Source organism: Scyliorhinus torazame, chromosome 5 (assembly GCF_047496885.1).
Source record: "Scyliorhinus torazame isolate Kashiwa2021f chromosome 5, sScyTor2.1, whole genome shotgun sequence".
Taxonomy (NCBI): domain Eukaryota; kingdom Metazoa; phylum Chordata; class Chondrichthyes; order Carcharhiniformes; family Scyliorhinidae; genus Scyliorhinus; species Scyliorhinus torazame.
In genome coordinates, this window is record NC_092711.1 from 258,841,219 (window position 1) to 258,860,404 (window position 19,186).

Consider the following 19,186-nt stretch of genomic DNA (forward strand, 5'->3'; position numbering starts at 1 on the left):
TGGATGCCACGCAGCGTCGCAGCCGGAGACCTGGCAAAATGGCCGCGCAGCGCCGAGGTTCAAGGAGCACGACATCGAGGCGCTCCTGGACGCAGTGGGACAATGGTGGGAGGCTCTGTGCCCCGGACACGGCCGCAGGGTCATACTACGCCTCAGCCGGCGCCTATGGAGGGAGGTGGCAGAGACCGTCAGTGCGGTGGCCGTAACAGCCAGGACAGGCACCCAGTGCCACAAGTAGACCTAGTCAGGGCAGCCAGGTAGAGTACTCTCCCCACCACCCCCCCCCCGCACTGGCCGGGACAGCCCTAGCTGAAACCGACATGGCCGCACCCACCCATGCAGGCTGCGTTGGCAGGATGGGGTGTTAACCTATGCCATCATACACACAACCGCTGGTCCGCATGTATTTGTCCTCCTAACACTGTTGCCCATTATCCCTGCCCACCCCCCCCCCCCCCCCCCCCCCCCGCAGGAAAAGCGTGCTCATAACAACCGGGAGCGTGAGAGGACCGGAGGGGATCCACCTGAAGTGCGCCCCCTCACCGTTCATGAAGAGAGGGCCCTGGACCTTGCAGGCGGACCCGAGGACCGGGAGGTTGCGGATGCAGAGCTCGGGGGCGCAGCACCAAGTGAGAATATTCCACACTGCCTGCCCCCCTTTCCCACATCCCCCATCCCCCCTTTCCCCAACACCCATCCCCTCTTCCCCATCCCCATCCCCCCTTTCACCATCGCCCCATCCACCTTTTCCCCCATTCCCCATCACCCCTTCCTCCACTCCCCCTTCCCCCCATTCTCGTCTGTCTAACCGTGCATGCTGTATTGTGTATTGCAGGACCAAACGTCGACCCACCCATCGCTGCGGATGCCGACCGCCCCAACGTGCCAGGGCGCCCACGAGACAGGGATAGACCCGGCCCGGCGGGCATACGACGCCCCCACCCAGTGCCAGGGCGCACACAAGACAGGGATAGTCCCAGCCCATTAGGCATACGACGCCCCCACCCAGTGCCAGGGCGCCCATGAGCCAGGGATAGACCCGGAGCGTCAGGCATACGACGCCCCCACCCAGTGCCAGTGCGGCGATGCCGATGGGCCACACCCAGCGACGAGGAGGGCAGTCACAGCAACAGGCCCCCGGCCCGGGACACTGACACACAGGACACAAGCACCCAGGAGACCCACATACGGGACACACCCACCCAGGACACACCCACCCAGGACACTGACACACAGGTCACTGTCACACAGAACACCCACACGCAGGACACTGACATACAGGACACCAACACACAGGACACTGACACACAGGACACCCACATACAGGACACAACCCCACAGGACACCCACACACAAGACACTGACACGCAGGACACTGACATGCAGGACATTGACACGCAGGACACTGACGCACAGGACACCCACATACAGGACACAACCCCACAGGACGCCCACACACAGGACACTGACATGCAGGACACTGACATGCAGGACATTGACACACAGGACATTGACACACAGGACACTGACGCACAGGGCACTGACACACAGGACACCCACACACAGGTCACTGACACACAGGTCACCCACACACAGGACACTGACATACAGGACACCACACACAGGACACTGACACACAGGACACCCACATACAGGGGACAGACGGACAGGAAACACCACTCCAAGGGACCCCGGACTTCAGGTTGGATGAGGACCTCGACATTACGCCACTGCTATCGCCTTCCTACACCCTCCACCATCGCAGAGACACTCACCTCGGTTGGGCACTTTAGCGATGAGGCCTCTGGTACACTAACTGGTGCGCACAACATAGCCGTCCCGGTACTGCAGGTCGAGGTAGGAACAGCCGAGGGGCCGGACGGTTGGAGGGCAGCCCGACACAAGCAACCATCTACCGCCTAGACAGGTCCCGGGTTCCTTGCGTTACCAGCCATAGACCTGATGCAGTCACGGACCCAGGGACGGTCGAAGGGAGTGACGGTCGGCTTGCGGCAGCTGCATACGCAGATGGAGGAGTCCACTCACGTCCAGGAGCAGGGAGTGGTGCCGGTCATGCGTGCCACCCAGGCCGACACCGCACTTGTGGCGTCCGCAGTGGATGGTGTCAGACATGGGGAGCAGTATGCAAGGCCTGGGGCCTTCCGTGTGGGCGGTGTCCGTGGCCCAGGACATGGCTGCCCTCTCACAGGAAGCCATGAGCCAGAGCCAGCAGCAGATCGCAGAGGCGCTCAACGCCGTTGCCCAGTCTCAGCAGGCCATGGCCCAGTCTCAGCAGGCCATCGCTGAGGGCATCGGCGCCACTGCCCAGGTGCTGGCCGGCGTTGCCCAGACGCAGACAGGGATGACCAACTCCCTGAGCAAACTTGCAGTCCTGGCGAGTACTGGACGGCCCCTCCAGAGTGGTCCAGGCACCTGAAGCGCATCTTCAGCAGCCCAAAGCACCTCTCTATCACACCCCTGGTCGCTGCATGGGCATCATTGTAGTAGTTCTCCGCGTCAATCTGAGGCCTCCGTAGAGGTGTCATCATCCACGACCGCAAAGGGTAACCCTTATCGCCCAGCAACCAGCCCCTCAGCCGGGGTTGACGTCCCTCGAACATTGCGGGGATGAACGATTGCGCCAATACGAACAAGTCATGTACACTGCCCGGGTACCGGGCATAGACATGCAGGATCCTCATGCGGTGGTCACAGACCACCTGAATGTTCATGGAGTAGGTCCCCTTCCTGTTCGTGAACACACCCCTGTTATCAGCTGGTGGCCACACGGCGACGTGCATCCCATCGATCGCCCCCTGGACCATGGGCATCCTGGCCTCGACAGCGAATCCTGCTGCCCGGGCATCCTGGCTGGCCCGGTCCACAGGGAACTGGATGTAGCGGTCCGCGATGGCATACAGGGCGTCCGTCATTGCACCGATGCACCGGTGCACCGATGCCTGCGAGATGCCGGACAGGTCCCCACTCGGTGACTGGAATGACCAGAGAGGTTCAGGGCCACCGTAACCTTGACGGCCACCGGGAGAGGGTGTCCTCCCCCAGTGCCACATGGTGCTAGGTGTGCCATCAGGTGGCAGATATGGGCGACGGTTTCCTGGCTCATCCTGAGTCGCCTCCTGCATGCCCGGTCCGTGCGGCACCGGTACACACGGGGCCTCATCAGGCGTCTCCGTCGCCGTGGCACCATCACCTCCTCCTCCTCCTCCTGTCGATGGGCGGCCCTCCAGTCTGGGCGGCTGCCATCTGCCTCTCTGCGGCATGCTCCTCTGCAGCAGCCTCCGCTGCCTCCCTGGCATGCTCCTGTGGGGGATAGACGACATATCATCATTGGACATAGCCCACTCCGCGACTGTTGCCACCTGGCACTTGGCCAGGCAACCCCTCCCTCCCCCCCCACCCCCTCCCCCCCACCCCCGGCACTCACCCTCCCCAGCCCACCCCGCCCCAGTCCTCTCTCCCCCGCTCCCCCGCCCCAGTCCTCTCTCCCCTGCACTCACCCTCCCCAGCCCCACCCCCTCCCCAACCCCCACGGCACTCACACTTCCCGGCGCTCACCCTTCCCAGCCCCCCCGCCCCAGCCCCCTCTCCCCGGCACTCACCCTCCCCGCACTCACCCTCCCCAGCCCCCTCTCCCCGATACTGGCTCAAAGCAGAACTTGGGTGAAATTCTCCAGAAACGGCGCGATGTCCGCCGACTGGCGCCTAAACGGCGCAAATCAGACGGGCATTGCGCCGCCCCAAAGGTGCGGAATGCTCCGCATCTTTGGGGGCCGAGCCCCAACCTTAAGGGGCTAGGTCGGCGCCGGACGAATTTCTGCCCCGCCAGCTGGCGGAAAAGGCCTTTGGTGCCCCGCCAGCTGGCGCGGAAATGACATCTCCGGGCGGCGCATGCGCGGGAGCGTCAGCGGCCGCTGACGGCTTTCCCGCGCATTCGCAGTGGAGGGAGTCTCTTCTGCCTCCGCCATGGTGGAGACCGTGGCGGAGGCGGAAGGGAAAGAGTGCCCCCACGGCACTAGCCTGCCCGCGGATCGGTGGGCCCCGATCACGGGCCAGGCCACCGTGGGGGCACCCCCCCGGGGCTAGATCGCCCCGCACCCCCCCCAGGACCCCGCCCGCGCCGCCTTGTCCCGCCGGTAAGGTAGGTGGTTTAATTTACGCCGGCGGAACAGGCATTTTAGTGGCGGGACTTCGGCCCATCCGGGCCAGAGAATCGCGCGGGGGGGCCCGTCAACCGGCGCGACGCGATTCCCGCCCCCGCCGAATATCCGGTGCCGGAGACTTCGGCAACTGGCGGGGGCGGGATTCACGCCAGTCCCCGGCGATTCTCCGACCCAGTGGGGGGTCGGAGAATCTCGCCCCTTGTAGGTTCTGGAAGCAAGTCAGCTGCCTGGCCCTTGGCCCAGTAATGACATCTTGGATGACCAGAGGAGAGCAGAATAAGAGGAACATTGGAGGGCTAAAACGAAACAACATTGGCAATCTTTGCTATATTGTCTCACTGAACATAAAATATATGCAGCACGGTAGCATAGTGGTTAGCACTGTTGCTTCACAGCGCCAGAGTCCCAGGTTCGATTGTCACTTGGGTCACTGTGTGAAGTCTGGACATTCTCCCCGTGTCTGCATAGGTTTCCTCCAGGTGCTCCGGTTTCCTCCCACAAATCCCAAAAGACTTGCTGTTAGGCGAATTGGACATTCTGTATTCTCCCTCTGTACCTGAACAGGCACTGGAATGTGGCGACGAGGGGCTTTTCACAGTAACTTTATTGCAGTGTCAATGTAAGCCTAAGTTAGTAGGATTTCGCAAGCCCAGGCCAGATGGTGGGGGATGAATGTAATGCGACATGAATCCAAGGCCCCGGTTGAGGCCGCACTCATGTGTGCGGAACTTGGCTATAAGTTTCTGCTCGGCGATTCTGCGTTGTCGCGCGTCCGAAGGCCGCCTTGGATAACGCTTACCCGGAGATCAGAGGCTGAATGCCCTTGACTGCTGAAGTCTTCCCCGACTGGAAGGGAACATTCCTGCCTGGTGATTGCCGCGCGATGTCCGTTCATTCGTTGTCGCAGCGTCTGCATGGTCTCGCCAATGTACCACGCTTCGGGACATCCTTTCCTGCAGCGTATGAGGTCGACAACGTTGGCCGAGTCGCACGAGTATGTACCGCGTACCTGGTGGGTGGTGTTCTCACGTGTAATGGTGGTATCCATGTCGATAATCTGGCACGTCTTGCAGAGATTGCCATGGCAGGGTTGTGTGGTGTCGTGGCCACTGTTGTGAATGCTAGGAAGTTTGCTGCAAACAATGGTTTGTTTGAGGTTGCGCAGTTGTTTGAAGGCAAGTAGTGGGGGTCCTGGCTTGACACAATTCACACCTCTTTAATCTGGAGTTACCCCATCTCTGGATCTGTAAGGATTTAATCGCCTGCTAATGCTCACATTCTAAGCATTGTCTTGCATCTTTGAATTTGTCCATATATATGTTTCTGGAACATACCTCTTCATTCACCTGAGGAAGGAGCAGTGCTCCGAAAGCTAGTGTTTGAAACAAACCTTTTGGACTTTAACCTGGTGTTATAAGACTTCTTACTGTGACAATAAAGATTATTATTATGTGCACTGAGACTAGCAGACATCATAAACACAGAGACAAGTACCCATCATATGCACTCTGACAAGCGCCATTGTATAAACTACGACAAGGACCCTGCATATACATTGAGATGGGCACTAATCATATACATCAAGATTGCAACCTAGGAAAATGCTGAGACTTGAACACATTGTAAATACAGAGACAATTACGGTAGATAGAGTAAAAAAGCAGTCGCTCTTAAATGGAAAAATATTGCAGAATGCCGAGATGCAGGTTGATCTAGGTGTTCTCGTGCATGATTCAGAAAAGGTTTGTCCGAAGGTACAAGACAGGAAGGTTAATGGAATGTTATCCTTTTTCAAGAGAGGAAATTAACATAAGAGTAAGGATGTAGGGCAACACGGCTGTCTCGCGATGCCAAGGACCCGGGTTTGCTCTCAGTCCTGGTCACTCTCCGTGTGAGTTTGCAGATTCTCCCCATGTCTGCGTGGGTTTCCCCCCCACAACCCAAAGATGTGCAGGGTAGGTGGATTGGCAATGCTAAATTGCCCCTTAATTGGGGAAAAAAAAGAATTGGGCACAAAGTGAAACATAAGTAAGGATGTTATGCATCAGTTAGATGGGGTATTGGTGAGACCACATCTGGAATACCTTGTGTAGTTTTGGCGTCCTTATTCAAGGAAGGATGGCGGTTCAGAGGAGGTTTGCTAGACTGATACCTGGAATGAGTCGGTTGACTTTTGAGGAAAGGTTGGACAAACTGGGCTTGTTTCCGCTGGAATTTAGAAGAGTGAGGGGTGTCTTGATTGAAGTATATAAGATCCTGAATGGTCTGGACAAGGTGGATGTGGAAAGGATGTTTCCTGTTATGGGTGAGTCCAGAATTAGGGGGCACTGTTTTAAAATTAAGAGTCACCCTTTAGGACAAAAATGAGGAAGAATTTTTTTTTTCTCCCAGAGTGTTCTGCGACTTTGGAACTGTCTGCCTCAGAAAGCAGTGGAAATGAGGTCACTGGATATTTTTATATTTATAAATTTAGACTACCCAATTCTTATTTTTTCCATGATGTGGAGATGCCGGTGTTGGACTGGGATGGGCATAGTAAGCAGTCTTACAACACCAGGTTAAAGTCCAACAGGTTTGTTTGGAATCACTAGCTTTGGGAACGCAGCTGATGAAGAAGCTAGTGAATCCAAATAAACCTGTTGGACTTTAACCTGGTGTGGTAAGACTTCTTATTTTTTCCAATTAAGGGGCAATTTTAGCGTGGGCAATCTACATACCCTGCACATCTTTGGGTTGTGGGGTGAGACCCATGCAGGCACGGGGAGAATGTGCAAACTCCACATAGACAGTGACCCGGGGCTGGGATCGAACCCAGGTCCTCGGTGTCATGAGGCAGCAGTGCTAACCACTGCACCACCTTGCCGCCTCGCTGTATATTTGTTAAGGCAGAGGAAGATAGATTCTTGTTAGAGAAAGGAATCAAAGCTTATTGAGGCAAATGGTGTTGCAGCCCTCTGGGCTAGTGCGCGGACAATTCCAGCCCCATTTGACCAGGAGTCACAACACAATTGAAATTAATAAATAATTCTTAGAAAACCACCCAAAGTCTTTGGCTCTTGGCTACCCAATAACAACAGTTTCCATTTTGTAAATGTAAACACAATTTATCAATAACAGTAACTGTAATTAAATATGCAGCAAATACAACAGGTCACACACTTAAACATGCCCAACACACACAAGACAAAAATAATAATGAAAATAAAAAGTTCAGGGGCGGGATTCTCTGATCCCAGGCCGGGTTGGAGAATCGCCGGGCAGGACGCGATTCACGCATTGCCGCCCCGACGCCAGTCCGGCGCAGTGCCGGTCATGGGCCGCTCTATGCGGCCCCCTGGTGATTTTCCGAGCGAGATGGGCCGAGTTGCCGCCGAGATAGGCCGAGTCCCGCCGGCGCTGTTCACATGTAGTCTTACCTGGCGGGACCTCAGTGTCCATCCTACGGGGGGAGCGGCCTGGTGGGGGGGGGGGGGGGGGAGGGGATCTGACCCGGGGGGGGGTGCCTCCACCGTGGCCTGGCCCGCGATCGGGGCCTACCAATTGGCAGGCCGGTTTCTTCTGGTGGGGGCCTCTTTTACTCCGCGCCGGCCCCTGTAGCTCTATGCCATGTTGCGACGGGGCCGGCGCGGAATAGGAACCAAGCGCGCATGTGCGAGTTTGCGCCGGTCGCAGTGCGCATGCACAGACCCGCGGCGCCCGTTTGATGCTGATATTGGCAGCTGGAGCTGCGTGAGTCACTCCAGTGCCGTGCTGGCCCCTTGTAGGGCTCAGGATCGCTGCTCCTGGGGGCCTGTTGACGCTGTCGTAAAACGCACCGGCGTTTATGACGGCGTCAACATTTAGCTTCAGGATCAGAGAATCCCGCCCCAGGGTTTTTGTTTCAGGTGGTTCTTTCTAGCACCTTGTTCAATTTAGGCTTTCTGTACAAGATTTCTGCTTTTTAATCTGTAATGGTTTTCACTGTAGATTCATTCAAGCCTCTGCAGTTTCAAAAATACAGCAGCTTTTCTGGAGAGAACATGAGGGAGAGAGAGAGAGAGAGAGAGGGAGCAGGTCCTTGTCTCTACGTGTCCCATATCTCAACTGTGCTTCCTGGGGTCTCTGAAAATCATCCCACTTGGGTAGGATCTAATCACCGCCTGTTACGGGAAGAATCCTGTCTTTTTGGCCAATTCATTGGCTACCAGCCAACCAATCGAACCAAGTCCCACCAATCTCATGGGTGGCGACAGTCTGACTTCTGTTGTTTGAAGGCTAGCACAGTGTTCTCTTTTGTAACATTCGAATTCTTCACTTCCCCTACTTGACTTAAAGAAATGGGAAATAAGGAAATTAATAGGAAGGGACCTCACCATGGGAATGCGGAAGTCAAGACACAAACCGATCAGCCATGATTTATTGAAAGGCAGAGCAGGCTTGGGGGAACAAATGGCCTACATTTGTTCCTATTTTCTATGTTTATATATACACTGAGAGTGGAAGCCATTGTATACATTGAATCAAAGACCGATCATAAAGACTGAGAACAGCAACTGGTCTATGCACTGAGCCAGGATCCAGCATATACACAGAGACTGGCACCGGTCATATTGAAAGAAACCTGGACTGATTGTACCCACTGAAACAGGCATCCATTGCCCACACTGTGACCTGCACCCATCATATTCAGAGACAGGCACCCACCACATTGGCTAACACCCATTGTACACACTGAGAAAGGCCTCTGATAACAGACAGATTTCTCTTTACTCTCAGTAATATTCGATTTATTCTTTGAATTATTTTTCCCCTCATCTTTATGTCCTGCAAGCACATGGTACCTTTCATATCCCACTCAAATGTCATTAGTCATGGAGCCCAGATAGAGATTGTCCATGGAAGACTTATTTGTAACAAACATCAGGGGCTGGATTCTCCGCTCCCCGACACCGGAATGGCATTCGGCGACGGGGCGTAAATCCATTTTGACGTCAATGTCGGGGGGGGCACCGGTTTTTGAATTCTACGCTCCCCGAAAAGTGGCATACTTTGGGCGTACGGCGCTCCAAATATCCACAGCCTCAGGCCATTCCCTGAGGCCCACCCCGTGATGCTCCAACCCCGACCGGCTGAGTTCCCGACGGCGTGGGTTACGTGTGCTCACACCGTTCAGGCAACTTGCGGACTCAGTCCGGCGCTGCCAGTTGGGGGAGGGCCGATCCGCGGGCAGGGGGGTGCTTCATTCAGGCTGTGGGCGGGCGGTCTGGGGCACGCGAGCAGCCGAAGGGGGGCACTACTTCTGCAGTCCGGGTCTGCGGGCTGAGTCCTCCATGAAGCATGGCGCGGCCGCTGCAGGCTGCCGCCGTCCACATGCGCGGCCACGGAACCGGAAGTTCTCAGGGCGGTATCGGCAGCTAGAGCTGCTAGGCTAGCAAAACAGTGACTCGGTGGTCGTTTTGTGCCAATTTTCCTGGTGTAAAAGACCACCATTTTCATGCCGGCGTGGGGACGTAGTCTCCCAAACGGAGAATCCAGCCCCAGACCTGGACATCATCCTGTTCTCACACGCAGATACCCACAGAGACACATACAAATAACCACTCACAGATGCACGCATACACAGACACACGCACACAACGAACAACCACACACAGATAGCTACTCAGACAGACACACACACAAATACACACACATGCACACGCAGACAAATACACACAGACAATGAACAACAACACATAGATACATACACAGACACACACACACACAGATACATACACAGACACATACACAAACAGGTACACACTAAACAACAAATAACCACTCAGAGAGGCACACATACACAGACACATAAACACAATGAACAACCACACGCAGATAGTCACACACACAAACAGGTACAAACACAGATACACACTTGTGCAAACACAGACAAACAAATACACACACACAATGAACAATGACACACAGATACACACACACAAATACACACACAAACAGGTGCACACACGCAACAAACAATTATACAGATATACACACACAGACACACAAATGGATATACACAGATACACAAACACAAACAGATACACACATACACAGACAAACAGCTACACACACAGCAAACAACCACGTGTAGCCACGCATATATACACATGCACAGATACACATACGCACAAATTGTTACACACAGGCACACACACACACAGATTCACACAGAAAACACACATGTAAAAACACACACAGAGGTAAAAAGCCTGGACCCCCCCACCCCCTCCACTAACAGCATTGTGGGTCTATCTACACCTCGGGGGCTGCAGCAGTTCAAAAAAGCATCTTACAACCACTTTCTAAAGGGCAACTAGGGATGGGTAATAAATGCTGGTCCAGCCAGCAACGCCCTTATCCCGTAAATGGCTAAAAAGAAACACTCAGATCTACACACACAGATACATAAAGATACACACACACCACACACACACATAGACACAATGATGCACACACACAGATACACACATTTACACAGACACACACACACACACAATAAATCCAGAATTTAGGAATAGAAATCTGCCATCCTTACCTGGTTTAACCTGATATGTGACACCAGATCCACAGCAATACGGTTGATCCTTAAATGCCCTTTGAAATAGCCTAGCAAGCCTCTCAGTTGAAGGGCAATTAGGAATGGGCAATAAATGACAGCCCAGTCAGTTATATCTACAGTAAGAAGTCTTACAACACCAGGTTAAAGTCCAACAGGTTTGTTTCAAATCACTAGCTTTCGGAGCACTGCTCCTTCCTCAGGTCTCAGGTCAGCAGTGCTCCGAAAGCCAGTGATTTGAAACAAACCTGTTGGACTTTAACCTGGTGTTGTAAGACTTCTTACTGTGCTCACCCCAGTCCAACGCCAGCATCTCCACATCATATTTATATCTACATCCAATCATAAAAAAAAGATATACACACACAGAAACAAACACACAGGTATACACACGCAGACACACAGACACACACACAGACACACACACAGGCACACATACACAGACACACACATAGGCACACATACACAGACACACACAGGCAGACACACACACGCAGACACACACACAGGCACACACACACACAGACACACCCACACCCACACCCACACACAGGCACAGATATACAGACACACATACACACAGACACACACACACAGACACACACGCACACACAGGGATGGATTCTCCAGTCCCCAGCCATGTATTTCTCAGCCATACGCTGTTCACTGGCAGTGGGATTCTGTCCGCCCACCGCTTGTCAATGGGATTTCCCATGGAATCCACCCTACACCATCGCGAAACCCACTGCCGGGGCTGCGCTGTCAGCGGGAAATGTGGATCCCAGCGGCCAGAGAATTCCGGCCAGTATTACTCGAAGTATTACTCTAAAATTCTTCCAGTTTTGTGTTTTCTTGTATAGCCTCCTCAGTCAGAAGTGATCATAGAATCATAGAATGTACGGTGCTGAAGGAGGCCATTCGGCCCATCGAGTCTGCACCGGCCCTTGGAAAGAGCACCCTCCCTAGGCCCACTCCTCCACCATATCCCTGTAACCCAGTAACCCCACCCAAGCCAACCTTTTTGGACACTAAGGGCAATTTATCATAGCCAATCCACCTAACGTGCACGTCTTTGAACTGTGTGAGGAAACCAGAGCACCTGGAGGAAACCCACGCAGACACGGGGAGAACGTGCAGACTCCGCACAGTCACCCAAGCTGGGAATCAAAACTGGGACCCTGGAGCTGTGAAGCAACTGTGCTAACCACTGTGCTACCGTGCCCCCCCCCCCTCCCTCCCCAGTGATGTATTTTACACTCTCACTAACACACCACATAGTGCAATCAAGACTTCTTACCATTAATACAAATTCCATCCGCTTCTCTCCTTTTCTGGGACAGCTGTCAGGAACAACCTCTCTGTTGAGATATGGTTTGTGTCCAAAGGTATTTGCGGCCACTTCGTTCTGTATTGCTGGCTCACCAAACTCTTCTGAAAGAAAGAGGCACAATTTGACATGTCAGAGTGTATCGGGGAGGGACTGGGATAGGAATGGGCTGGAAAGGATTGCTGTTATGTGAGGTTCCAAACAGTTCAGAGTTTAAGCGTCAGGCTTTCTGAATCCCAGGCTCTGATGGAACAATAATGATTTCATTCCTGACTGTCTAAAGGTTGCTAGTTATCTGAATGACAATGCAAGTGGCACATCGATGAAGGTTGGTTGCTTAGCAATGATGGAGTTAAGAGAGACAATAGCTCACAACTCGAGCAAACAAAACTTTATGTACCCTCCAGCACTCTCGCTCAGCCCAGCCACTCCCCATTTGCAGATATCCTGTATGTACACCCATCGTTCAAAATCATTTCACCTTCTGTAATAAACTGTTTGCAACAAAGTCCCTTTGTTAAATGGTTAAAACAATGTTTCTTTCACTTTTAAAACAACTTGAGAACCAATGGGAAAAGTCACACCAAACTCCACAGGGGTTGATTTTGTGAATTTCAGTGGTCGGAATCACAAATTAGCTGCCACAGATCACCACTAAATGAATCATCATCTGAAGAGAAAGGGGGGCGTCATTAACATCTCCCACCTTTGAGTATTGTTACAACTGCAGCCTCCAGGTGAGTACTATTTTCCACCGTATTCCTGAACACTGACTTGGAGAGTTGTGGAGGTGAGGCATGTTCGTTTTATAGGGTACCTAATCCCTGCTCTTGTGGCCAGGTGTTGGGATGGCTGATCCAGTTTAGCTTCGGGTCAGTCAAAAGTGTCGATGGTGGGAGGAATTGACAAGACAGAAAATGAGCTGTTGGCTTTTGAGTGTCCCAGTTAGTGGTGTTTATTTAGTGTCTGTTCCTGAAATAATTGGAAGGGTGGATTTTGCCAGGCCTCAAATAGCATCAGAAAAAGAGGAACGTTTTGTGTTCGTCCTTCCTCTCACCCCCACTCCACAACTTTGCTAATAAATTGCACCAATCCTGAAATTTCACATATAATACTTTCCAGGTGGGTGCACTAATTGTGCCTGAAAAGAGTGCAGGAATTAAAATTGCTGGCAAATGAATGTTGCAGATTTCTCCACATACTTTTCCTGTAATAGTGCCAGGGAAGATCAGAGGTAGACAGCCCCCTTATAAACCTGGTGCTACTGCTTCCAGAGCTGTTAGTTAGGTGTTCCTTGTCATAAAGATTAACAGATTATGGTCGCTTGGCTCGTTGTTTATGAAACCTTGCTGTGCAAACACTGGCTTCCACATTTTCCTACATTAGAAAAATATTACAATCCAAAAAGTACTTCATTCACTGTGACACACTTTGCAGTGTCCAAAAAACATGAGAGGCTCTATTTTTAATTATTTCTGTTTGAAGGATAATGTCAAGAAAGGTCTTGGGGTTGAAGTCCAGCATTCAAAGGCCGATAGATGATTGGACGCCCATTTTACACTCGCCTGATTCTCTTTTTCATTAGCATCCCGTACCAGCCTCCCCGAACAGGCGCCGGAATGTGGCGACTAGGGGCTTTTCACAGTAACTTCATTGAAGCCGACTTGTGACAATAAGCAATTTTCATTTTCATTTCATTTCATTTCCACACTTACCAAGGAATGAGGAAAACAATAAAAGGAAATGGAACGTCAAAAGTAAAAAGTTCAGATACACGCAAGACAAAGCTTCAGCTGGTGATACTTTTAAACAATCTATCAGTCTATGACACGTTAACATTGCCAAACCTCCAGAATTGTCCTGGAGTCTGCAGGGACTGAGGGTCAATCTCTATGATGCGACTGCAAACAGAAAAAGACCAGAGGGTAGATTAAAAAAACTTTCTTCTGAATTTGTTTGAATACTTGCATTGAAGATTGGAATAAAGGTCGCTTTGATTGACAGTCATGTCATCTAATCGACTTTCCAATTGACAAAGACAGGCACCATGACTGTTGCGTGACCATTAGATGGAGCATGTGGTGGGACAATTAAATGCAGGCGGGCATATAATGAATCCTCCAGGAATATATGCAATCCTAAGCACTTCAGGCAGGAATAAAATTAAATACTCTGCAAGCCTTGAGCTGCTCAAACCTACTTCACAAACTTCAACAACTCAGGCTGGATTCTCTGCCAGTGGGATGCTCTGTTTTGCTGGCAGCCCGGGGGTTTCCCGACGGCGTGGGGCTGTCCCACAATGGGAAATCCCATTGACCAGCCGGCGTAACGGAGCTCCCGCCGGCGGAGTAAAGCAGAAATGTGGCGCCGCTGCGGGGCAGAAAATCCAGCCCCTTATATTTATAAAGCGGGCGGGATTCTCCATTTGGGAGATTATGGGCGGGATTCCCCATTGCCCGACACAGATATCAAACTCGGCGATCGGGCGGAGAATCCCTGTTTACGAGCGAATCGGGGGCGGGGTCTGTTTTTGGATGCTCAACCCCATCCAAAACAGCATCATCGAGCAGTACGCCGCACGCCATTAGGACGGCCTCAGGATGTTACCTGAAGGCCCTCCCCCCATGCTCCGCCCCCGATGGACCGAGTTCCCGACCGCGCGGGGAACGTGTGCTCTCAGTTTTTGTGAATCCGGCGTGGCGGCTGCAAACTGTGTCCAGCCGTGCTGGTGGCCGGGGGGGGGCGGGGGGGGGGGGCTTCGGTGAGGGCTGGGGGGACTGGTGGAGGGTGGCCCGGGGGTGGTGAGGGGGTGTCCTGGGGGTCAATATCTGGCAGGTCAGGTGCGTGCGTGGCCGGCACCATGTTGTACAGCGCAACGGCTGCAGGTTGTCGCTGTGCGCGGCACGAACACAGCAATTCTCCAGGCATTTATATCGGGATGGCCATGCGTTTTACGTGGCGTGGCTGCTAGCCCCTCACCAGTCAGAGGAACCAGACACACCCTCCAGACATTGCCTTGAAATCGGAGAATCTAGCACTATGTTCTGCCGGAGCTGAATTGCAACTGGTTTACAATTCCCTTGGGAGCGCAATCTGGTAGGCAATTCAGTGTTCCATGTCATGCAAATTTATGCATGGCATGGAATGCGAGGGATTCCCAGGGAATCCAGTTACTGGACCGCCATCTTGAGCAGGCAGACAAATAGCGAGGGTTCATGGCTGGCCACCCCACTGCAAATTGGCCCTGAACCCCCACCCCCCCTCTGACACTGCATAGCAGCCCCCACACCCCAGTACAGGGGAGACCCGCACCCCCCCCCCCCCCTCCCTCGGACCCCTGGGGGTAATAGAGAGATCCCCAAGGGACCCCTCTAATAAGGAGACCACCCACAGGGACCCCTGTCATAGTGGGACCCCACACAGACTCCCGTAATAGGAGAGCCCCTGCAGGGATCCATATAATAGGGGGATTCCTCACAGGGACCATCATAATAGGGACACCCCCACAGGGACTCCTGTATTAGGGGAATCCCACACAGGAACCCCCTGCCTAAAGAGAACTTCCCCCCTGCCACAGACCCTTCCCTCTGCACAGACCCCACCCACCCAGAAAGAGACACCTGTCTGGAAGTTAGAGAGTGGTCTAGGGTGATGAGAAGAATTATAGCTGTAACACTTACCTTGTAGCTTCCTGGAAGAATAGCAGTTGTGGCCTGCCCCTGGCTTCCACCGGTTCTATTCATAACTTTCAAGTAGTGGTCTGTGATTAACAGCTTCTACAAACTATCTGCTGCACTGATTAATTCTTCTCCCTTCATGGTTCAGTGGCCTAAGTGGTGAAATCCCAATGTTTGTAAACATTGACCACATCAAAGAGAGGTAAGTGCACGCCAAGCATTAAGTGCTTTCTAATAATTCAAGTGTGTGATTTCATTGCATTTACTTCTCTTTGATGAATGTAAGGAAGCTGCAAATTGTTTGTAGAAGCTATCAATCGACTTCCAGCTGCGGCGATGCGGAGCTAAGCCACACATTTTGACAGCTCCCGCTATAACGGACTTTTGGGCTCTCCGGACGAGCCCCAACGGAAATATTTTGACGAAATCCCGTGTGGGAAGGTGAAGTAAGGTCCCCCTTCCATCGAATGGAGGGGATTAGCAGTGGAGCGACGGAAAAAGAGGCTTTGGAGCAGCGGCAGAAATGAAGGGGAAAAATCAAGATGGCGGAGGTCGGAGATCGAGCAGCATGGGGGCCGGACCAGCAGGAGTTTCTCAGGCGCTGCGTGGAGGAGCTTAAAAAGGAGGAGCTGGCGCCAATGCTGTTGGCGATCGAGGGGCTGAGGTAGACCCAGAAGGCCCAGGCGGTAGAGCTCCGAGAGGTGAAGGACAAAACTAACGAGAACGAGGACGAGATCTTGGGCCTGGTGGTGAAGATGGAGGCGCATGAGGCGCTGCACAAGAGGTGGGCCGAGAGACTCGAGGTCCTGGAGAACAGGTCGAGGAGGAAGAATCTCCGGATTCTGGGCCTCCCCGAAGGAGTGGTGGGGGCTGATGCCGGGGCGTATGTGAGCACGATGCTCCATTCGCTGATGGGTGCGGAGGTCTCTCCGAGCCCCCTGGAGCTAGAAGGGGCTCACCGAGTCCTGGCGAGGAGACCCAAGGCTGGCGAGCCGCCAAGGGCGATAGTGGCAAGGTTCCATCGCTTCGCGGACAGAGAGAGTGTCCTGAGATGGGCCAAGAAGGAGCGGAGCAGCAGATGGGAGAATGCGGTGATCCGAGTCTACCAGGACTGGATCGCGGAGGTGGCAAAGAGGAGAGCTGGCTTCAACCGGGCCAAGGCGGTGCTGCATAAAAAAAGGGTGAGGTTCGGAATGCTGCAGCCAGCGCGACTGTGGGTCACTTATCAGGACCGACACCACTATTTTGAGACGCCAGAAGAGGCTTGGACCTTTATCCAAACGGAAAAATTGGACTCGAACTGAGGGACTGTGGATGTGGGGGAGATGTTGACTGCATACAGGGTTGTAAATATGGGTAAACAATGTTTCACGGGTGGGACGATGGATGGGGATGGGGGAAGAGTTCTTGATGGGGGGACTGTGAGGAATGTGGGCGTCGGTGCTGGAGGGAGGTGAGACTCGGGGATGGGGGAATTAGGATAAGGCCGCAACAGGAGCTGCGCCACAGGGGGCGGGGCTGGCTCAGGAAAGCGCGGGCTTTTTCCCGCGTTAGGGAGGAGCGCAAGGAGGAGAAGGGATTTCCACACAGAAGGGTCAACGGGAAGGCGGGGGAAGCCGGGGTCAGCAGGAGTCAGCTGACTTACGGAAGTATTATGGGGGGATCAGGTCAGGTTATAAAGTTTGCCTTGAGAGGGTCTGCGCAGGGGTTCTACAGGCGGTGGCAACCGTTCCTAGACTATCTCGCGGAGCGTTAGATGAAGTTCGGTCAGCAGCAGCAGCAACCCAGTGGGGGGGGAGGGGGGGATATATTTCTTGGGTGGGGGGGGGAAGAGGGAGGGACAGGGAAGGGGGGGTTTTCTGGGGGGCATCTGAGCCAGAAAATACATAAATGATCCGGAAAACTGGGGCGAGATTCTCCGACTCCCTGCCCGCTAAAATGCCTGTCCCGCCGGCGTGGATTAAACCACCTACCTTACAGGCGGGACAAGGCGGCGGGGGCGGGCTCCGGGGTCCTGGGGGGGTGGGGCGCAGGGCGATCTGGCCCCGGGGGGTGCCCCCACGGTGGCCTGGCCCGCGATCGGGGCCCACCGATCCGCGGGCGGGCCTGTGCCATTGGGGCACTCTTTCCCTTCCGCCTTCGCCACGGTCTCCACCATGGCGGAGGCAGAAGAGACTCCCTCCAATGCGCATGCGCGGGAATGCCATCAGCGGCCGCTAACGCTCCCGCGCATGCGCCGCCCGGAGATGTCATTTCCGCGCCAGCTGGCGGGGCACCAAAGGCCTTTCCCACCAGCTGGCAGGGCGGAAATTCGTCCGGCGCCGACCTAGCCCCTTAAGGTTGGGGCTCGGCTCCCAAAGATGCGGAGCATTCCGCACCTTTGGGGCGGCGCGATGCCCGACTGATTTGCGCCGTTTTGGGCGCCAGTCGGCGGACATCGCGCCGTTTCCGGAGAATTTCGCCCCTGATATGTGCGTGAGGAATCCAATGTACAAAGTTCTGTATCATATTGACTTGCCATGTTTATGTCTTGCTATGCAAGCTTTATTTTCTTTTAGTTACGGGAGAGGGGGGGGGGTTTGTTTGTATGGTTGAAAATTTTGTTAAAAAATTCTTAATAATCATATTTTTTTTAAAAAGAAGCTATCAATCACAGAGCACTGCTAGAAAGCTACGAATGGCTAGCAGCTAATGGATCTGTAGGAACCAGACTCAAATCTGTTGTCCTTCGAGGAATGGACACTTGTAGCTTCAAGGTAAGTGTTACAGTTGGTGGGGGGTGGGGGGGGTCCCTTTAGGCAGGGAGTCCTTTTCGGCAGGGGCCCAGCGTTCCAGAACCACAGTGATGCTAGAACCTCATACTAATCTCGCACCATCAACAACAAAAAACAGAGCGTGCTACCACTGAGCATTTTTGTTTTCCCCATAAGAAATGATCAAGAGCACAACCATCATCTGCTCCATGATGCGGTGGAACACTTCAGATGCTGATATGATTCCAAATGGCATTCTATTGTAGCAGTACCTGCCAAATGGGGTGTTGAAAGTACACAGCTTTCTGCTGGACTTGTCCAATTGAATCTGCCAGAAGCCCTTTGATGCATCCAGCTTGGTGAATATGTTGGCTCGAGCCATCTCGCACTGATCTCCTCACGCTTGGGGATAGGGTAATGGTCCCGCATGATGTTACGATTTAAATCCTTCGGGTCGATACAGATCCGGAGCTCGCCGGAAGGCTTCTTGAACCACACCATGGAACTGACCCAGTCGGTTGGTTCCGTCACTCTGGAAAGCACTCCTTGGTCCTGGAGGTCCTGCAGCTGCTGCTTGAGGCGGTCCTTGAGGGGTGCTGGGACTCTGCGAGGTGCATGAACCACAGGCGTGGCGTCCTGTTTGAGCAGGATTTTGTATGTGTAGGGAAGTG

The 19,186-nt window shown here is 53.4% G+C and overlaps 1 protein-coding gene across 5 annotated transcripts in view; it reads right to left on the reverse strand.

Moving 5' to 3' along the window:
• nhsl2 (NHS-like 2) overlaps nucleotides 1–19,186 on the reverse strand; it is a 461,184-nt gene that overhangs the window by 31,100 nt on the left and 410,898 nt on the right. For all 5 annotated transcript variants that reach the window (XM_072505424.1, XM_072505423.1, XM_072505427.1 and 2 more), the window contains exon 3: nucleotides 12,056–12,189. In XM_072505424.1, the coding sequence (XP_072361525.1) occupies nucleotides 12,056–12,189 (134 nt within the window). The remainder of the gene's footprint in view (nucleotides 1–12,055; nucleotides 12,190–19,186) is intronic.